The 18,938-nt window shown below is 41.6% G+C and overlaps 1 protein-coding gene and 1 pseudogene across 1 annotated transcript; both read right to left on the reverse strand.

Moving 5' to 3' along the window:
• Positions 1–695: 695 nt before the first annotated feature.
• On the reverse strand, positions 696–1,974 carry LOC146545471 (zinc finger and BTB domain-containing protein 11 pseudogene; annotated as a pseudogene).
• Positions 1,661–16,087, reverse strand: LOC100545669 (zinc finger and BTB domain-containing protein 11). The gene is made up of 10 exons (XM_010720687.3): positions 15,496–16,087; positions 13,104–13,339; positions 12,231–12,462; positions 10,338–11,161; positions 5,784–5,963; positions 5,086–5,322; positions 4,158–4,302; positions 3,348–3,465; positions 2,892–3,050; positions 1,661–2,423 (listed from the first exon to the last, which is right to left on the reverse strand). The coding sequence occupies exons 1-10, from the start codon at positions 15,803–15,805 to the stop codon at positions 2,240–2,242; spliced, it is 2,625 nt and encodes an 874-aa protein (XP_010718989.3). The 5' UTR covers positions 15,806–16,087; the 3' UTR covers positions 1,661–2,239.
• Between the last annotated feature and the right edge of the window lie 2,851 nt (positions 16,088–18,938).

The following is an 18,938-nucleotide window of genomic DNA, read 5'->3' on the forward strand; positions in this document are numbered from 1 at the left end:
ATTTCCTTTACACATCTTAACATTATTCACCTAAACATAAAAGAGGATGAGGTTTAATTTCCTCACTTAAAAAATTAAAGGCAGTTTATTGTGGAGTAATACCTCTGAAATGGGCTGTTTTCCAGTGAACTTGTATTCCTCATCTCAGGGTTTTACACCCTCTGACATCAGTGCAGTGGTGCCCTTTTGGTTTTTTTTGAACCTTGGACCTGCTGCCCAATGACTTGGAATATAAATAACTTCTGAAAAATTGGGATTCACTGATTTCAGTTTTCACAACTGCCAAAAGACAAAGGCCCGTGATTTTCTTTAAGTCACACAAAAAGCACAGCTGAAGCATTTCATTTTTTCCTTGTTTTGGGAAAGTGATGGAACCCAACTCTGGGAATTTGCTCACGAACTTGATGTTTTGCACATTAAACAAAAGTTATCAATTGCTATATGTTTCTAGGTTTTTGTGCAGCTTCTTTGTAGGGGTTTTTAAATTTACAGCATGATACTTACCCAGAAAATATTATTAGCCCAATTTTTTTTTTTTTTTTTTTTTTTTTTAAACCAGCCCAGTACAGACATTTTTGCCTTCAAAGCATTAGCCTAAACTGAAAAATTTAAAATTTTTCCCTGTAGCCCCCCGTGCAATATTTCATATCAAGAAATTCAGTAAAGGGGTTTAACAATTTTAAAAAATTTGTCGCTGCAAGTCTCAGATATCCAGCTAGAGTTTTTCTGCCCCATATGGTAAGACTTTGGCCCCCCTTGCTCTCTCTTACAGGCTCTACTCACTCTGTCTCTGTAACATGGGCTACTTCTACTTCTACAGTTTCCATAGCCTGAGTAACTTCAGCCTTTTTTTGTCCTTGCTGCTGTGCAAGTACATAATTTACCACCCCCATGATGCTTTGGTCAGAAAAAGTAGAGACTGATAAACATTGTTCAGTAGTTGCAAATGTTTTAATTGCCTAAAAAGTGTCTCCACTCACCACCAAAGTCTCGATCCCCTCACCCCAAAAACTAATCTCAGTTTCTTGTTCCTGCATGTCTGCTGCTAAAATGCTGAGGGGGTGTTCCACCCGCGTTCCCGGGGGATGAAATTGAAGAGTATCTTTTTACAGCATTATTTTTTTGGGTACGTAGTCCCTTTGAAACTTGGTCATATGTTTTTTTAGCGTCCCCGGATCTATGTAAGCTTCGTTGCAAAAAGGACAGACATACGGCCGTTCTCCAGTGTGCGTCCTCACGTGGCGCTTCGGGGGGCGTGCATCAGCCCAGGCGACCCCCCAAATTAGACATTCAAATGGTTTTTCAACTGTTCTCAAACCAAAAAAAAAGCAAAGCAGACTCGCCCCTTTTGAAACAATGAAAAATGACAGGGGGGACAGCAGTATAACAGAACAGAAATCATAGAAACACAATTTTTTCCATACAAGAAAAGGATCTCGCTTACCCCTTTGGTAATGCAGTATTGTGCAAAAACCAAACATTAAGATTTTCCTTTCCCCAAGTGCTCTTCACAAACTAGTGTTTTTTCCCAAAAATTCCTTTTTAAAATTCCCTTTTTTGCAGTTTCTTTCCTACCAAAAAAGGCTGCTTAATTTAAAGCAGGTACTTTTTTTTTTGTGATGCTCTTTGGAAATGATTTTTCACTTTAAAGAGCGTCACTTTATTTTCCCACTCACACCTCTTTTTTGTAAATCTTTCTAAACACACCTCTCATCGAATCAGCATTTATTTTAGTTAGCTTCTAAGGCCATCTACAGCTTTTTTCTTCCTCTTTCACTCTGCATACATTGAAATACTGCATGGGATGTGAAGTTTTTATAATCTTGTAATAAATCAGAAAGGTGACCAATTTCCACTAGTTCTTTTTCTAAATTCAAGCCAACAGTTCTCTTGACTTAGAAATATTTTGTTAACTGCGTGCCCATTCCAAACTACTGCATACAAACCTTTGGCAGATACACTGCTTTTTATCATTTCTAAAAGAAATAGAAAATTCCTTTTCCATTAAAGCTTGAGAAAGACAAATTGATACTGTCCCCATGCCACCGTAGTTTTAGAAAGACCCCAACAGCCACTTCTGGGAATCACTGCAAGCAATTTAACTAATTAGGACAAGTCTAAAACTAAGGGGCCAATCTATAAGAACTTCTGTGTCTCCTGTATCACAGATCCAATGAAAACCCACAATAATCTTTTTGCAACATTTTTAGGGCTGGGGAATGTCCTGACTACCTGCTTTCTACATACCTTGATGATTGTTCATGTGTCTCCTATACTCCCGGAGCAGTGTGAATTTTCTTCCACAATGCTCACAAACTCGTTCCAGGTTTTGTTTTGCTCTTCCTTTTTTCCCATGCGTGGCTTTCTTCACATGTCTTCTGTACAAAGCCTTCTCATAAAATTCTTTACCACATACATTACACCTAGAACGTGTTAAATAGGAGATCTGTCAGAACCATTATCCTATGCTTCTCTTACGCTGCTTGAACAAAAATTTAACTTTAATTAATGTAGGTAAAGTTTAATAGGAATGCTGCTTCATATGACAGGTAATTCCATAATTAAAAATGTGAAAGCCATATTTTCTCCTATTCACAGCCACAAAGTTTCCACTTACCACTCCAGAGCAGCAAGATCACATACAAAACATTTCTAAACTAAATACATTTATCCTCTTATGACTTCCTATGTATTAGCCCCAGGACTGTGCCAGCAAATTACCAGTTTGATCAGTTGATTTGATTTCATCCATCCATTCCCAAAAACACAAGGCCCTCATTGAGGACAAACAATTAGCACTTTTACCACAGACTAGACAGTTCCTTCTGACTAATTTAGGGGTGTGTGGCTGTATAATCTCATATATTTCAGTGAAATACATTTCCTCTTACCTATAAGGGTCTGTGACAGAGTGAGACTTTACATGAGAATACCAATCTTTCTTCCAACTGTAACATTTTCCACAGAACTGGCACTGAAATGGTTTCACATCTAAATGCTTATTCATATGCTGACGGAGATCTCTAGCTTCATAGAAACTCTTTTCACACCTGTAGAAGTAAAGGTTTTAGCATTCCAATGTAGTGTCATCAATACTCATACAACATTTGCTCAACGTACTGTATGGTGTATACAAGAACATTACAACACAATTGCATGAGACTAGTTAAAAAACATTTTCTCTCTCCAATGCATGTATTAACAAAAGCCTTTTTTAAAATTTTTCTTATTAAATTATTATTATTATTTAGCACTTTACAAGTCCTACTGCAGGCAAACGAACAGCTGTGTTTCAAACAGGAACTGCTTTTAATCTTAATAAAAAACACCACCACGGAACAACTTACTGAGTACACTGATATCCACGAACTTCAGGCTTTGGCTGGTGTTTCTTTATGTGTTTACTGAGTCCCGATGCCCTGTGGAAAGATTTTCCACAGATGGTGCAAAGATGCTTGGATTCTCCTGACAAAAACAAAACCAAGCATGTTACAAAGACAAGCCTCCATCTCTCTGGAATGCTTTGTGAGAGCATTATTTTCTTCTCCTGGAATTTATCTGAAGGGATGAGAACACCTACAGGTTGCAGACCATACAAATAATATCCCATGAAAGAGGAAAACAATATAAGATGTAAGCTATTTAAAAGTAGGAAAAAGAACTGGAAGATATTTCTCATATTGACTAAAAATATCTATCTTTTACTAATTTAGAAGAGCAACAAATAATATCTTCTTTCTTTACAAATGTTTAATTAGTACAGAAAATCTTGTAAAACATACACGGATTCTGAAGAAATTTAACTTAGCAAGTTGTACTCTGAAAGTACAGACCAAAAGCATACGTGCTCCGAAATATTCTAGCCTCGTCTGTCTTTGTTGAACTGATATAATATAGGCATAAACAACAAAAACATAGGAACAGACTAAACATGACTCCTTGTTCTCATATATAGTATTTGCATATTAACCTTAAGCTATAGTGAAATCTGCCCAGAGAAGGAATGCAAAATGACTGCTTACCTCTAAGTCAACAGGCCGACCTAGGGGAAAAACTAATTATTTCTAACAGTACCTTCTACACTGAAGAGCAATGTTAGCATTCACCAGCATACAAAAGCCATCTAAAGTAAAAGGCTCCTCTTCCTTCTCACTTACCAGTATGAATGCTCATATGTTCTTGAAGGCTTCTTTTTGTGACAAAGGACTTCTCACACAAATCACACTTGAACTGTTTCTGTACTTCGTGAAGAGCTAAGTGCATTTTTAATCCATGCTTATATGTAAAGGTTTTTCCACAAACCTAAAAAGAAATCCAGATCCAAAACCAAATAAATCTCAATACTTAAAATACACCTGCTTTGAAAAGCTGTTATCTTCAAACACAGAAAAAACTGCTGGATTTCTTAGTAACTAGGATGACCAAGCTTGTGATATCTTGCACTTACCAAAACAAGTCTGTTAAAAACAGGAATGCTCAAGCAAATTCATATTCTAGACTGAGAACATTAATTTTCAAGATTCCATATCTAGTTCAATTCTACTTCTCAGTTTTGGACTACAAGAAATATCATCAGGAATTTTACAGTATTTTCTCCGTTCTGTAATGATCAGAGGGCTGGAGCACCTCTCCTATGAGGAAAGATTGAGGGAACTGGGATTGTTTAGCTTGGAAAAGGGAAGGCTCCAGGGAGACCTCATTGTGGCCTTCCAGTACTTGAAGGGAGCGCATAAAAAGGAGGGGGAACAGCTGTTTATGAGGGTGGATAGTGATAGGACAAGGAGGAATGGTTTTAAACTGAGACAGGGGAGGCTTAGGTTAGATATTAGAAGGAAGTTTTTCACACAGAGGGTGGTGACACACTGGAACAGGTTGCCCAAGGAGGCTGTGGATGCCCCATCCCTGGAGGCATTCAAGGCCAGGCTGGATGTGGCTCTGGGCAGCCTGGTCTGGTGGTTGGAGACCCTGCACATAGCAGGGGGGTTGAAACTACATGATCATTGTGCTCCTTTTCAACCCAGGCCATTCTATGATTAATCTATTTTTTAGAACAGAGGATCAAGATTAAAATATTTTTCTCTTTACCTTGCAAGCGTGTGGTTTTACACCAGTATGTTTGAGCATATGTATCCTGAGAGAATAGAGCTTAGGCAGAGTTCTCCCACATATATCACATATGAACTCCCGTTTAGTTCTCCCTTTCACTGAGGACACGCCTGTCTCTTCTACACCATCAGCTGCAGCATTCACCTCAGTCTTGCGCGTGTGTCGGACAAGATGGGCTCGCAGGGAGGCACCATACTGGAATTCTTTTTTACACAACTGAAAAAGAAAACATTACAACTTTACTTTGCCTTTAAAAGTAATTTCAAAAAAGCTAGAGCAAGGATTTTAAGAATTGTAGTCAAATTAGGTAGGTCTACAGCTTGACTCCAATAGACATTTTATCTCTGGTTATTTAAATGTTGAATTTTATAGCTAACTAAAGAAGTGCTGATAGCTTCCCAATAAAGCTATAGCTTGCAAGCTAATCTAAACATAGTTGCAGATGTACTGCTATGGTAAGGAGGAAAACCCACCCCAGCACTATGAACAACAGCATCATGTGACATGGGAGCAAGTGCATGTGGCTGCACTGAATTTTACCTACTCAGATCAGGGCTCCATCTGTCTCTAAAATCTATGAGGAAAATAAAAGCACATACTAAAAGAGACAAGAAAAATAATTATTAATGTTATTAGTGAATGAAATTTAATAGCAAGGTTACGGACAAAGAACTTACTGGGCACTTGTAGTCTTTAGACCTTTCATGCTTCAGTGTGTGCATGATAAGTGCATAGCGTCGCTGGAACACCATTCCACACTCAGTGCATTTGTGCTGAGCTTCTACTTCGTTATTTTCCGTGGTCTCTCTTTTGGGCTGTTTCATTTTTTTCCCTCTCTGAACCAGCTTCATGGCAACCTACATCAGGAAAGCATAACTTGTGAATGAACTTTATTACAGTACAATTCATACTTCCTCTCAAAGTCAGCACTAAAGCTTATTTCTTTGTTACTGTAACATCAACAACATCAGTCTTGCTTAATTTACACTTAAATAAATTTACAATATTTAAGCACAGTTACTTCCAGTTAAGGGTATTCTACTTTCTTGTTAGGCAGTATTGGTAGATGATTAATAAGAGCTTCGAAAATTCATGCTTTATTCCTGACATCTCCATGCCAACTGCAATTATTGCAATTCAAGGCAGCAATATTTTTTGCTGCAATTTCTGTCATGTTAGTCTTCCAGTATCAAAATTGGAACCTCAGGAAGGAGCGGCTCTTTCCTAATCCTCATATAACATACAGCACCACGTGGGGAGATGAGACAAGCACGGGACAAAAATGCAACACTATGAAATCGATTTTGAAAGCAGAAACTTATTTTTGACTCAAATTAAATAATTTGAACAATTATTTAAAACATTCCTCTGTCAAGGACAAGAACTTGAAATCTGACAAGTAAGTTAAGCAAAGGTTCTCCTGAAACTACCTTCAAGATTACGCCCCTCCAAAAACAGAAAAAACCCCAAAGTCACAAATACAGCACTTGATATATTTTGACTATCTTTGTTTCAGTACCTTGGCTTTAACTTCTTAACCTGTTAATAGAGACTAATGCTACCATTTGCTAGGATAACAGTAACAAATTACACCTCTGAGCCTGGGACTGGTAGATCTACAATGGGAAAACTTCACAGAACACTGGAAATTATCAGTTTTCTGTAACATGCAGTGAAGTGGAACGAATAAAGCAAAGCTTACTCATCAGGGGTGTGATGGAGAGGCTGCCAGACATCATACATCCCACAGACTACTACTCACTGCTGCCATTTCATATAAGCTAAGGGAATTGCAATTGGTACATCAGCCTCAATGGGAGCCCAACTCAAATGCCTGTACACTAATGCACGGAGCACGAGGAACAAGCAGGAAGAGATGCAGGCACATGTGTGCCTACAGGGCTATGATGTCATTGGCATCACTGAGATACGGTGGGATGTCTCCTATGACTGGAATGTAGTAATAGCTCGGTATAAACCCTTCATGAAAGACAGGCAGGGGAGAAGGGGAAAGGGTGTTGCCACATCAACAACCAGCTGGGGTCCATGGAACTCCACTTAGGGACAGACAAGGAGCTGACAGAGTTTATGGGTTAGGGTTAAAGGGAAGGCAGGGGAAAGAGACATTGTAGCGAAGGTCTGCTACAGGCCACCCAATGAGGAAGACCAAAGTGGATGAGGCCCTCTGTAAATAGATAGGAGAAGCTTCACATTCACAAAACATGGTCCTCATGGGGGACTTCAACCACCCCAATATCTGTTGGAGGAACAAACAGCAAGGCACCAGACATCAAAGAGGTTTCTGGAATGTGTTGATAACTTCCTCTTCCAACTGATACTACAAGAACCCACAAGAAAAGATGCTATGCTGGACCTTGTCCTCACCAACGTGGAAGGGCTGGTGAGTAACATTAAGCGCAAGGGCAGCATAAGCTGCAGTGACCACAAAATGGTGGAGTTCAACATCCTTAGAGCAACAAAGATTATATGCAGCAAGCTACTCTGGACTTCAGGAGAGCAAACTTTGAACTCTTCAGGGAACTGATTGGCAGGGTGACATGGGATAAAGTCCTGGAGGGAAGAGGGGCACAAGAAAGCTGGTCAGTATTTAAGGACCAACTCCTCCAAGCCCAGAAGCAGTGCATCCTGAGAAAAAAGCAAGCAAGCAAGAATGCCAAAAGGCCTCCATGCATCAACTAAAAGCTCCTGGACTTAATTAAGCACAAAAAGAAAGCCTACACGGAGTGGAAGCAGGAATGAATTAGCTGGGAGGACTGCAAAGAATTTGTCCAGGGATCAGGTTAGAAAAGCTAAAACCCAGATAGAATTAAATCTAGCCATGGGCAGAATGAGGAACAAGAAAAATTCTATATGCGAGATATACCAGTGATAAAAGGAAGCTCAGGGAAGATGTGGGCCCTCTCTAGAAGGAAACTGGAGACCTGGTCATGAGCGATATGGAGAAAGCTGAGGTGTTCAAAGACTTCTTTACCTCAGTCTTCACCAGCAAGGGCTCCAGCCATTTCACCCAAGCTGCAGAAAGCAAAGGGAAGAACTGGAAAAGATCTGCTTGTGTAAGTGAAGATCAGGTTCGAGACCATCTAAAGAATCCAAAGGTGCACAAATCCATGGGACCTGATGAGATCCTTCCACAGGTTCTGAGGGAACCAACAGATGAAGTTGCTAAGCTGCTATCCATCATATTTGAAAGGTCATGGCAGTTCTGACTGAAAAAGGGGAAACATAACCCCCATTTTCAAGAAGAAAAAAAAAAAAAAAAAGATTTAGAGAAATACAGGCCAGTCGTCTCACCTCCACGCCTGCAAGATCACGGAGCAGATCCTTCTGAAGGCCCTACTAAGGCACATGGAAAATAAAGATGAGGTGATTGGTGGTAACCAACATGGCTTCACCAAGGGTAAGTCATGCCTGACTAACTCAGTGGCCTTTTATGATGGATTTACATCATCAGTGAATAAAGGAAGGGCAATTGACATCATCTATCTGGACTTGTGCAAAGCGTTTGGCACTGTCGCACATGACATCCTCATAACCTAACTGGAGAAAAATGGATTTGATGGATGGATGACTCGCTGGGTAAGGAATTGGCTGGATGGACACACTTAAAGAGTTGCAGTCAATGGCTCAGTATCCAACTGGAGACTGGTAACAAGTGGTGTACCTCAGGGATCAGTACTGGGACCAGTGTGATTTAACATCTTAGTAGGCGATGTGCACAGTGGGATCAAGTGCACCCTTGGCAAGTTTGCAGACAACACAAAGCTGAGTGGTGCAGTTGATACACCAGAGGGAAGGAATGCCATCCAGAGGAACCTGGACAGGCTTGAGAAGTGGGCCCATGCCAACCTCACGAAGTTCAGTAAGGTAAAGTGCAAGGTCCTGCACCTGGGTCAGGGCAATCTCAAGCAAAGATACAGATTGGGTGGAAAATGGCTTGAGAAGGATTTGGGGGTGTCAGTTGATGAGAGACTCAACACGAGCCGGCAATGTGTGCTTGCAGCCCAGAAAAACCAACTGTATCCTGGGCTGCATCAAGAGAAGTTCAAAGGAGGTGATACTGCCTCTCTACTCTGTTCTTGTGAGACCCCACCTGGAGTTCTGTATCCAGTTCTGGGACACCCAGCACAAGAAGGACACCGAGTTGTCAGAGTATGTACAAAGTAGGGCCATGGAAATGATCAGAAGACAGGAGCACCTCCCCTACAACACAGGCTGGGAGAATTGGGGCTCTTCAGCCTAGTGAAGACTCTGGGGGGAACTTACAGCAGCCTTCCAGTACGTGAAAGGGCCCTACAGGAAAGCTGGGGAGGGACTTTTCATAAGGGAAGGTAGCAACAGGATGAGGGAACATGGTTTTAAACTGGAAGAGGGTAGATTTAGACTAGGTATCAGGAAGAAATTCTTTACTGTGAGGGTGGTGAAACACCAAAACAAGTTGCCCAGTGAGGTTGTGGATGCCCCCTTCCTGAAAGTATTCAAGGCCATGCTGGATGGGACTTTAAGCAACCTGGTTTAGTGGGAGGTGTCCCTGCCTATAGTACAGGGGTGGAACTAGATGATACTAAAGGTCCTTTTCAACCCAAACCATTTTATGATTCTAGGCTATTCTCTCTCACAAAAACCACCACCAACAAAAAAACTCTAACACTCACTGAGATCAATGTCACATAACCATGTACACCAAAACAGGAAAGGCTCCTGAATGGGACAGAATAAGACCTCTGTTTCATTAAAAGAAAAAATATATATATTCAGCTACTAAGCATTTACTGTGATGATTTATGACTGTGTTAAAACCTACCTGAGATGTGAGTCTTAACAGATGTAAGTCTGACTTCAGTAATGGATCTATATATCTACATATTTGTCTATCACTAACATATACATGTGCCACCTAAGAAATAAACCTGCAGGTCATTAAGAACTTTAGGGAGTAGATACACCTTTGGTCCAACCATGAAAAGCTATGAAGGTGGTATTCAAAGTAGGTTAAGAATAGTAAGCATTCCAAAAATCTCCAATCTGGAAACAATTTTGATACTCCTCCCCAACAATGGTCACATATTAAGTTACTTCAGTTTGCAGTAATGTTGATTTCTCAAAAAAGAAAACACTTAAAACATTTGCCAGACAGTGCTTCAAATGAGAAACAGTCTTTTCAAATTGATTTGAAAACAAACGACCACAAACAGGCCTAAACAGAAGAATACCTGCTGTATTGCAGATTTAGGATTTGTCTTTCTGTTCTGCAGTTTCTTCTCGATTCCTTTATGCAATCTGATGTATCCACCTTCACTAACAGACCGCTGCCGAAGCTTACTCTTGTAAGTGTCATCCTGACTGGAAGCCAAGCTTTCCGGTGGTGAAGCAGAAAGGCTCTGTTCTCTACTTTGTCTGCCATGCTTTTCCTTGAGCATTTCTGAGGAGTCTCCAGAAATAGTCTCTGCATTTACTTTACAATTTTCATTTGCATCTGTCTCCTTTTGCAACGGACTTTCTGTATCCATGGCTTCCACAACTGATGGCTCAGGCTGCCTGGCAGACATGGAGCTATTTGAAACGCTCTCTACCAGCTGCATTTTGACACCATTTTCAATTGCTTCAGACTGCTCCACAGGCTTTGAAAGATCATCAGGACAGGCCTCCACAGGCCCTGGGGGTGGGATGCCAGGGTGGGATTTTGCTTTCTCCTCTGGCTCAACAGAGGAAGGAGCTCCATTCACAGTTGCTGTCACTTCACTGGCTGTCAGCTCTACTGGCAGAGGTTGCTCAGCACTGTCCACAGGAGGCATCTCAACTGCAGTTTGCTCTGTTAAATTCTGTGTTGACTCTACTGTTTGAATATCTCCCTTTTGGTACACTGTAATTTGTTTCTCTTCCATCTGTTTGTGAACATTCTCACAGATTTCAAGAACCTCTGACATGAGGAGATGCCGGGCAAGCATGGCCAGTTCTGCCATACTACAGAAGTCAAAAGTTAATTCTGAAGTATAAGCAAATTCCAATAGTGGAAGGAAACTTGACTTGCAAAACCCTACCAAGAACAAAACAGAAGATTAGAGCAAATACTGATGACCCCCCAGTTACACCAAAATACCTGATGATAGATACAGCAGTTCATCTTTGATATGGTTAAGTCCGAAATTTAGAGTAAAACACACCCACATGAAGCCCCTCTACTCAAACTCAAATCCTCCTTACATATTTTGTTCATGGACCGACAACTTTTTCAATAAGCAGAACAGAAGTAGTTTCACAATAAAATTCTTAAGATGATTGTTTGAATATCTTTGAAGCAAATTAATCCTAATTTAACCCAAGTCTTTCTGGACTGCTACATTCAGAAAGTATTAAGAGTTAAATAACAACTGATACTGCAGAAAAAATAAGGCTAAAAAGTGGCCAGTGGGGAAAAAAAAAAGATAAACAAAAGCTTGCGAAGAACCATTTGGTATAATTTCCCACAGTTTGATAAATCATACATCTAATATTTGGGGAACTTTTTGGACCATCATATATGTTCATTCATGTCTATTGTTCATGCAAAGACAGAGACGGTTAAGAAACCACCAGGAAAAAATGGAACACATGCAAGTTCTGTACAATATTCTTCATCACTACAAAGCTATTTTTTGAGCATTTATTTCTGGACCATCTCCCATCTTCAAAGAAACAGAAGATTTGAGAAAGAAGCAAAAATATGAGTAGCCATTTTTTCCAGACATGAGACAATTTAGTATTTGCTTCTCAATTTGTTGAGAAGCCAGTGAACATCCCTTCTTCATGTCTTCTAACATTTGAAGTCTGGGACTAACGTAAGAAGAAAATGCATGTAAACAAGCAAAAAAGAAGAAATCAAAGATTCTAAGAAATTAGGAGATGGAATTCCATTGTCAATTCAATATGGGAGATCGGATATGCAAAACCAGAGCGATCACTTAAGCATTAAATGCATACAAAATACTTAGAGATTAAAAGAAAAAAAAAAAAAGCAAGATAAAGTTTTTGGTTGTCTCGAACCAACTCAGAAGAGACTAAAGCAAATACTATACATCTTACTTCATACATAACAATTTCTATCTTTGAAAGCCACAACAATTCACCTGACAGATCCACTACAGCTTCATGACTAGTGACAGCTCCCTTCTCAATGAAGAGCTCTCGGAAGTACTCGCTGTTGGCTGCCAAGACAGATTTGTGAGCTTTGTACTCCTCTCCTTCAATCAGTAGAGTCACATCACAGAACTGATTGGAAAGCCTCTGCTGATTCAGTTGGTTTAAGACTGACAGACAATGTTTGGAAGACGACTGCTTCACAAGGCCCTTACTGTCAACCTGCCACAAACAACATTATGAGAACTTCATTACATTTAGACTATGCCATTCTTTAAGCATTCATACTGAAACACAAAGAATTATTTGCTGCAACCATAAAAGTAGTTCAAGACTGTATAATTACTATCATTCTCTTTCTTTAGACGTGCCAAATCTCACCCTCCCTCCAAACAGTTAAAACAAACAGGAAACATGGCAAGATGTATCCAATCTGTTCCTTTACTGTATTTTTCAATGCTGCAACATGAAACTGCTTCTAGATTCAGCAGCCTTTACACAGGTGAACCCCTGCTCACCAGCATCAAAAATTTTATATATAAACATAACGTAGTTTATTAAGTAACAGATACAAATATCATGAGAATCTTATATGGAATACTTCACTTATACTTCTGCAGTTCATTTTCCCTCAAGTCTCAAATGCATATATAGAAATTAAAGTCATTTTATTTTCCAAAGGCCACCTACTATCACTAGTTTCATATCACATATAGCAGTCACCTTCTTCCACATACCAAATATTTTTGCCAAATTATATGTCATCTTATCATTACCAGATTATAATAGCAGTGGAAAATAGATGTACCACTAGAAATGCATTAACATCTTAAATACATTCAGATGTAAACAACAGTACTTACAAATACAAGCTCATGTTTTGCTATTGGCTTCTTCTTCACAGGCTTTGGGGATGCAGCTGGGATTGATGCCGCATTGCTCACTTCATCATCTGTTTCATTACTGTCTTCATGAGATTTTACATCCAGTCCAAGTTCTTCCAGCATTTCTGAAGGATCTAACAGAGATCTAGAACGATCTAGCTTTTCCTGGCACTTGCTGCATTCTTTAATGTAATCTTTAACCTGCTTAAGAATACCTAAGGAAAATTAACAGAAGTTAATTAGGTTTCTAATCTTCATTCAATTCACCTTAAAAACATAATTAAAAATGTAAGTGATCAGCAAAAATATATGAAATGAATATTTAAGAAAAATTACGTCAGTTCTCTATCCTTTCTCTTTTTCCAGTTCTGTCTATCACACTATTGTATGATTTTTAAGGTAGGAAAAATATTTCAATTTACACATTCATTTTAAGAATCCCAAGACAGTGAAAGCTGTAAATGGATCCTGCAATTAGTTCCACGCAAATGGATCTCCCTTTGTCATCACTAAAGAGGACAAGAATTAAAAAGCTCATGTGAAGGCTCTTGCAAAACTGGGACCAAGTGAATTACAGGCAATGACATTGGTATGTATAATTAACACTCATTTAAATCAGCTTAGAATCTAGAAGTTTAAAGAAACTCCTTCCTCCAGTACTTTATGAGATGTAACCAAGTAATTTTGGATACTCAACAGTTCCTAACCTCAGCATCAGCTTTAAGACATGAATGCATTCTAGAGTACAGTTTTGAACCCAAATTTATTTTCTCCACAAAGTCAGCATAAGAGCCCATAGAACCCATTCCTTTATGCTTCAAAATCTATCACATCCCAGAACTTTGGCTGACACTGCATTAGACTCACGCTGCTCGTACTATTGTGGAACATGCCATGTTCCACCATTAGATACGCATTCCTGTCAAGGACTGGCAAAACGCAGACCTCAAGCAACCCAAGACATGAAAACACAGGACATTTGTACCCATTTCAGACATGGTTTATGTTTCATTGATTCCAGCTAAAACCTGGGCAGGACATGAGGTCTCCTGTCTTCTAATACCATTCCACTTCTAATACCATTCTCAACCCTTGAGCCACACTGGTTCCCAGCTACAGCCCCAGTAGGTCAGCATCAACCTAGGAATGATGAATGAGTGAAAGCTGCTGTGCCCTAACACCAAGAGAGGATCATCACATCAGGGAAAAAGCACTGTCTTCACAGAGAAAAAATAAAATGCACAAATTGAAAACTAGGTGTGAATTTTAGCATTGTAAGAGAAATAAGACAGATTATGCAAATAAAGCTACCTAATAAAATTAAAAGATACAGAATGTCCTACTCTGACAAACAGAAGATAAACTGAGGTCCATTAAGAATGGATGGATGGATGACACAGATGCCACAACAGTTTGATGTCGGGTAGACAACAAGAACCTACACGAAGGCAAGGAGACCATCATTCAGAATGCGTCTATCAGCTTGGAGACTCCAAATCCTTTTTCACATTAAAGACCTTCGACTCAACAAGATCTGGACTAGAAAGATGGGCTGCAGCTAGACTATAAAGCCTGCAAATTAAGACAGAGAAAACTAAAGCTGCAAGAGCACATATTCGGGAAAAATTATTTATTCAGAGCGTGGTGAGGCACTGGTACAAGTTGCCCACCAAAATTGTGGATTCCCCATCTCTGGAACCATTCAAAGCCCAGACGGATGATCTGGTAGTAGTAGCAATGCCGACAGCATAATGATCTTTAAAGTCTCTTCCAAGCTAAGCCATTCTATGATTCTATGATTTGCTTACTGACAGCTAAAAAAAAGCAGAACGAGAGAAGCAGGATGAACAGAAAGCAGGCTCTGGGCAACCGAGAAGCTGGAGATTTGTTTAATGGATACCTCAGATTGAAAGTAGAACACCAGCTCCATAGGGAACACAGATCCCAAGCTGCTGGCTCAGCTGCAAGAAAGCTATGACTGGGAATTATTGATGTTAACAGTTAGCACTGTTTCTAACTGCTGTGACATCACTCCACTCCCAGCTGGGGGTTAGCTCTGTGCGTGCAGCTTCTCATTGGAAGGAAACAGGCAAATATAACGGTGAGTGTAACGACCACACTCAACAGCGGTGCTGCTGGCGCACCTACGACAGCAAGACCGACACCCTAAAGACCGACCTAAGGCCAACTTGAGAAGCACCACGCGGGAGTCCTCTCACGACTCATTCCCCTCTGAAGGGCAGAGTCTCCCACTCCCAAAGCGCCAGCCGCGAGGCGGCGGAGCACGCAGGCACTGCCCCTCAGCGTCCCCAAGGCGACGAGCACGGCAACGCGCGGCAGCGCCGTCCCCGCGAGTGCCCCCCGCGCTCACCTCGCCACCAGTACTTCTGCGATAGCCCCTGCCAGGTCTGCAGGCGGGTGCGGTGCGCGCCGTCGGGCGCCAGGTGGGCGGCGCGGATGAGGCGGGCGCGGCGCTCGGCCTGCAGCACCACCTCGAGCTCGGCGAAGCGCTGCTGGTCCCGCTGCCGCCGCTGGTAGTAGAGGGTCCCGCCGCGGACCACGTAGCAGGCGGCCGCTTTGCGGATCTTCCGCTTGGCGTTGCCTTCCGTGCCCGGCGCGTAGGGCTCCCGCTCGTTGGTGAGGTAGCGGAGGATGGCCAGGTAGCTCTCCTCGCTGGACATGGCGAGACGAGGGGGGCTGCGGGGCCGGGCTCCCGCTCCCGCGGCCGGCCGTGTGCGGTGAACTCCCGGAGAGGGGTGCCGGGGGGCTACGGGGATCCGCGTGTGGCGGGTGGGCGCCGGCCGCCCCCGGGCGTAGCGAGGGGGAGGGGAACGGACAGGCGGCGGGAGCCGAGCCTGAGGGGGAACTGGAGTTTCGCGGCCAGCGGCGGCGGGAGGGAGGGAGAAGCTCGGGCAGCAGCAGCAACGGAAAGACAAAATGGCTGCTGCACAAGAGGAAGCGACGTCAGCGGTCCGCGCGCCGCGGCGGGGGTGGGTGAGCGTGCGCAGGGAAGGGATAGAAAGAGTGGGGCTGCCATCTTAGAGCCGGGCACGGCGCGGGCCGGGCGGAAGGCTGGCGGCGGCCATCTTAGATGTGGGCGGAGGCTTGGAGGGCTGGAGTGGCCGTGGCTGAGGCTTCTGCGTGCTTCAGTACCTTGGCCGAGCACTTGGTTATCCGCCGGGTGGTACGGGGTTGGCAGAAGTGTCTCAGAGACGGTCGGAGAGCTGAGTACCGAGTTTGGGGTTAGGCCGAGATCTGGTATGCCGGACCTCAAAAGGAGATGGCTTCGTGGGGGCCTTGCTGCTCCTTAGTTGTCCCATCAGAGGGTGCAGGAAAGGTAGAGGCAAGCTCCTCTGAGTTGTGTAGTAGTTGGCAACAAATACAGGTTTGTACACAGAAAGCTCTCGTTATATATATGATATCTTATTGGTTTATTTTATAACCATGGTAGTTATCAAACACCGGACTAGGCTTTCCTATGAGACAGCAAGACTCAATTGGGTACAGCCCTGAGCAACCTGATCCCATCAGATGTTCTCTGAGCAAGGAGAGACCTCTAGAGGCCCATTTCAAGTTATTCCATGGGTCTATTAGAAAAAAATTAAGCATTCCATTTTTTGTGATAAATATTTAATAGAGGATCAATTACGTTGCATTAGGTAACCACAATGACTTTTATTTATGAATTTCTTTGTTAAATGCACTGCGTTATATCTGTTTGAGCTGAATAATGTGCAGTTGACTACAGCCTGCCTTGTTCATTAGCATCGTATCTCACAGGAGTAACCTGATGGGCTGTTCTTCCTTACCCAGTCTCATTGTATTGGTCAGAGCTCATAAATAAACAGCAATAAAGAGTAATCTTTAGTGTTCTTATGCTTCAGTACAGTAATCTCGAGCATCCAAAGGCTGAGACTTCAAGACTTGGACTATCATATCTGACAATCAATTCTTACGTATCGCTCATGGCATTACAAGCAAATTGTTTCTAATGGCTTATCTCCACTTTTCAGCTGATGAACTTTATATGCAATTTCTGAGATTAGCTTTGGCAGGCATGTATGCAGTGTGCAAGCAATACTAAAAGACAAGTGATAAAATCAAGTTTTAATAGTTACTGCTAGCAGAAGTAATTCAGTAGTGTATATAGTTTTAAATTCTCTTCCCTGTTAAGTTTCTGGCTTCTTCACTTTAAAAAGTTTGATGTGAGTTTAAAAAGGATCTTCAACTGAGTTCTAAACAAGAGTAGCTCCTACACTCTTATAGCAAAAACACTACTACTAGGAATTTTCTGGTACAAATTCCACTAATGCAATCAATCAAACTGGATCTATTGTATAAGGGTTGCAAACTTGATGTGATCTGTAGTCTAGTTTATTAATGAAACCTGAATATAACTCAAAATACCTGTCACTCAAAGCATCCATTACTGTTTGCATTTTTGAAGTCTAAAAGATCCAGAGAAAGCAAAACTATGAAAAAGAGTTTATTTCTTAGCTAAAGTAATAACAAAGAAAGCCCTCAAAGCTCTTCAAATCATCTGTAAAGTGGCAAACAGATTGAAAAAACAAACAGTATTGCATTTTAGTTTTCAAGAGCTTTGAGAACTTAACTGACTGTACTAAAAGTGTACTCCTTATAGGTTTGCCAAGTGTAATACTGTTTTGCATTGTTAGCGTGGGTCGGGCTGAGAGATAATGAAATGTCTGGAATGCAGATCTTATGAGCAGTGGCTTAGGAGCCTGGGATTGTTTATTCGAGAGGAGGATCAGGGGAGACCTTATCTCTCTCTACAACTACCTGGTAGGAGGTTGTAGCAAGGTGGTGGTCAGCCTGTTTTCCCAGGTAACTAGTGATAGAACTAGAGAATAGCCTTAAGTTGCACTACAGGAGGTTCACATCGGCTAATAGGAAAAAATTGTTCTCAGAAAGAGTGGTCAAGCACTGGAACAAGCTGCCCAGGGAAGTGGTGGAGTCACTGTCCTTGGAGACATTCAAGAACCATGCAGATGTGACACTTAGGATTAGTGAGCACGATGGTGATGGCAATCAGAACCAGCGATTGAGGTCCTTGAAGATTCTAAGTAGCATCAATAAATGGAGAATCAATCAAGAAGATAAAAAAGTTCATTTTCTCCTATACTTCTAGTAAGTTAAAAAACACTGCTTTCCTGAAGCTATTACTACCCAAAGCTAAGGGGAAGTTTGGGGACGCTGCCTACAAGGCTTAAGTCCTAAACCAGAGAGCTGTGTACCATACAAACAGTTTAGATAGCCATTCTTCCTGGGAGTGGGAGAGAATTACTAAGGGATCCCATGTCTGTGTTGCTTATTATGAGTCTAAATGAGCTTGAAGTAAATGTATACCAACAACTCTATTTTCATAGACTGGTTTAGGTCAGATTAGGCTCTCCTTTGTCCCTTTTCTGACCAATGTATCTGTAAAGTTGCTTATCATTTTCTATATCCCTTGTCAAGTTTCATTCCATCTGTACCTCAGCTTTCCTGATCCCATCTCTGCACACCTGTACAGCATCCCTATATTCTTCCTAGGCCTCCCATCCCCACTTCCACAACCTGTATTTTTCCTTCTTATCCATCAGTTTGGCCAGCAGCTCCTTGCTCAGCCAATGCCAGTTTTCTGACTCCTCTGCTCTTTTGCTGATGGAGAGCTTTTGTGCTCTCAGAAAGACATCCTTAAAGAGCTGCCAGCTCTATTCTGTTCTTTGTCTCTAAGGTCAGTTTTGCATTGTTTTTCTAGGAGATATCTGGGCAGTAGAAATTTCCCACCAGGATAAGAGCCTGTGAGCATGA

Source organism: Meleagris gallopavo, chromosome 1 (genome assembly GCF_905368555.1).
Source record: "Meleagris gallopavo chromosome 1, MGAL_WU_HG_1.1, whole genome shotgun sequence".
Taxonomy (NCBI): domain Eukaryota; kingdom Metazoa; phylum Chordata; class Aves; order Galliformes; family Phasianidae; genus Meleagris; species Meleagris gallopavo.

Bases quoted from the DNA above. Each gene is read 5' to 3' on its own strand.
- LOC100545669 (XM_010720687.3), bottom strand. From the start codon at position 15,805: ATGTCCAGCGAGGAGAGCTACCTGGCCATCCTCCGCTACCTCACCAAC. The intron at 3,466-4,157 runs GTAAGTGAGAAG...TGTTTTTGTCAG, and splicing joins ACATATGAGCATTCATACTG to GAGAATCCAAGCATCTTTGC. The intron at 2,424-2,891 runs GTAAGAGGAAAT...AACACGTTCTAG, and splicing joins TCTGTCACAGACCCTTATAG to GTGTAATGTATGTGGTAAAG.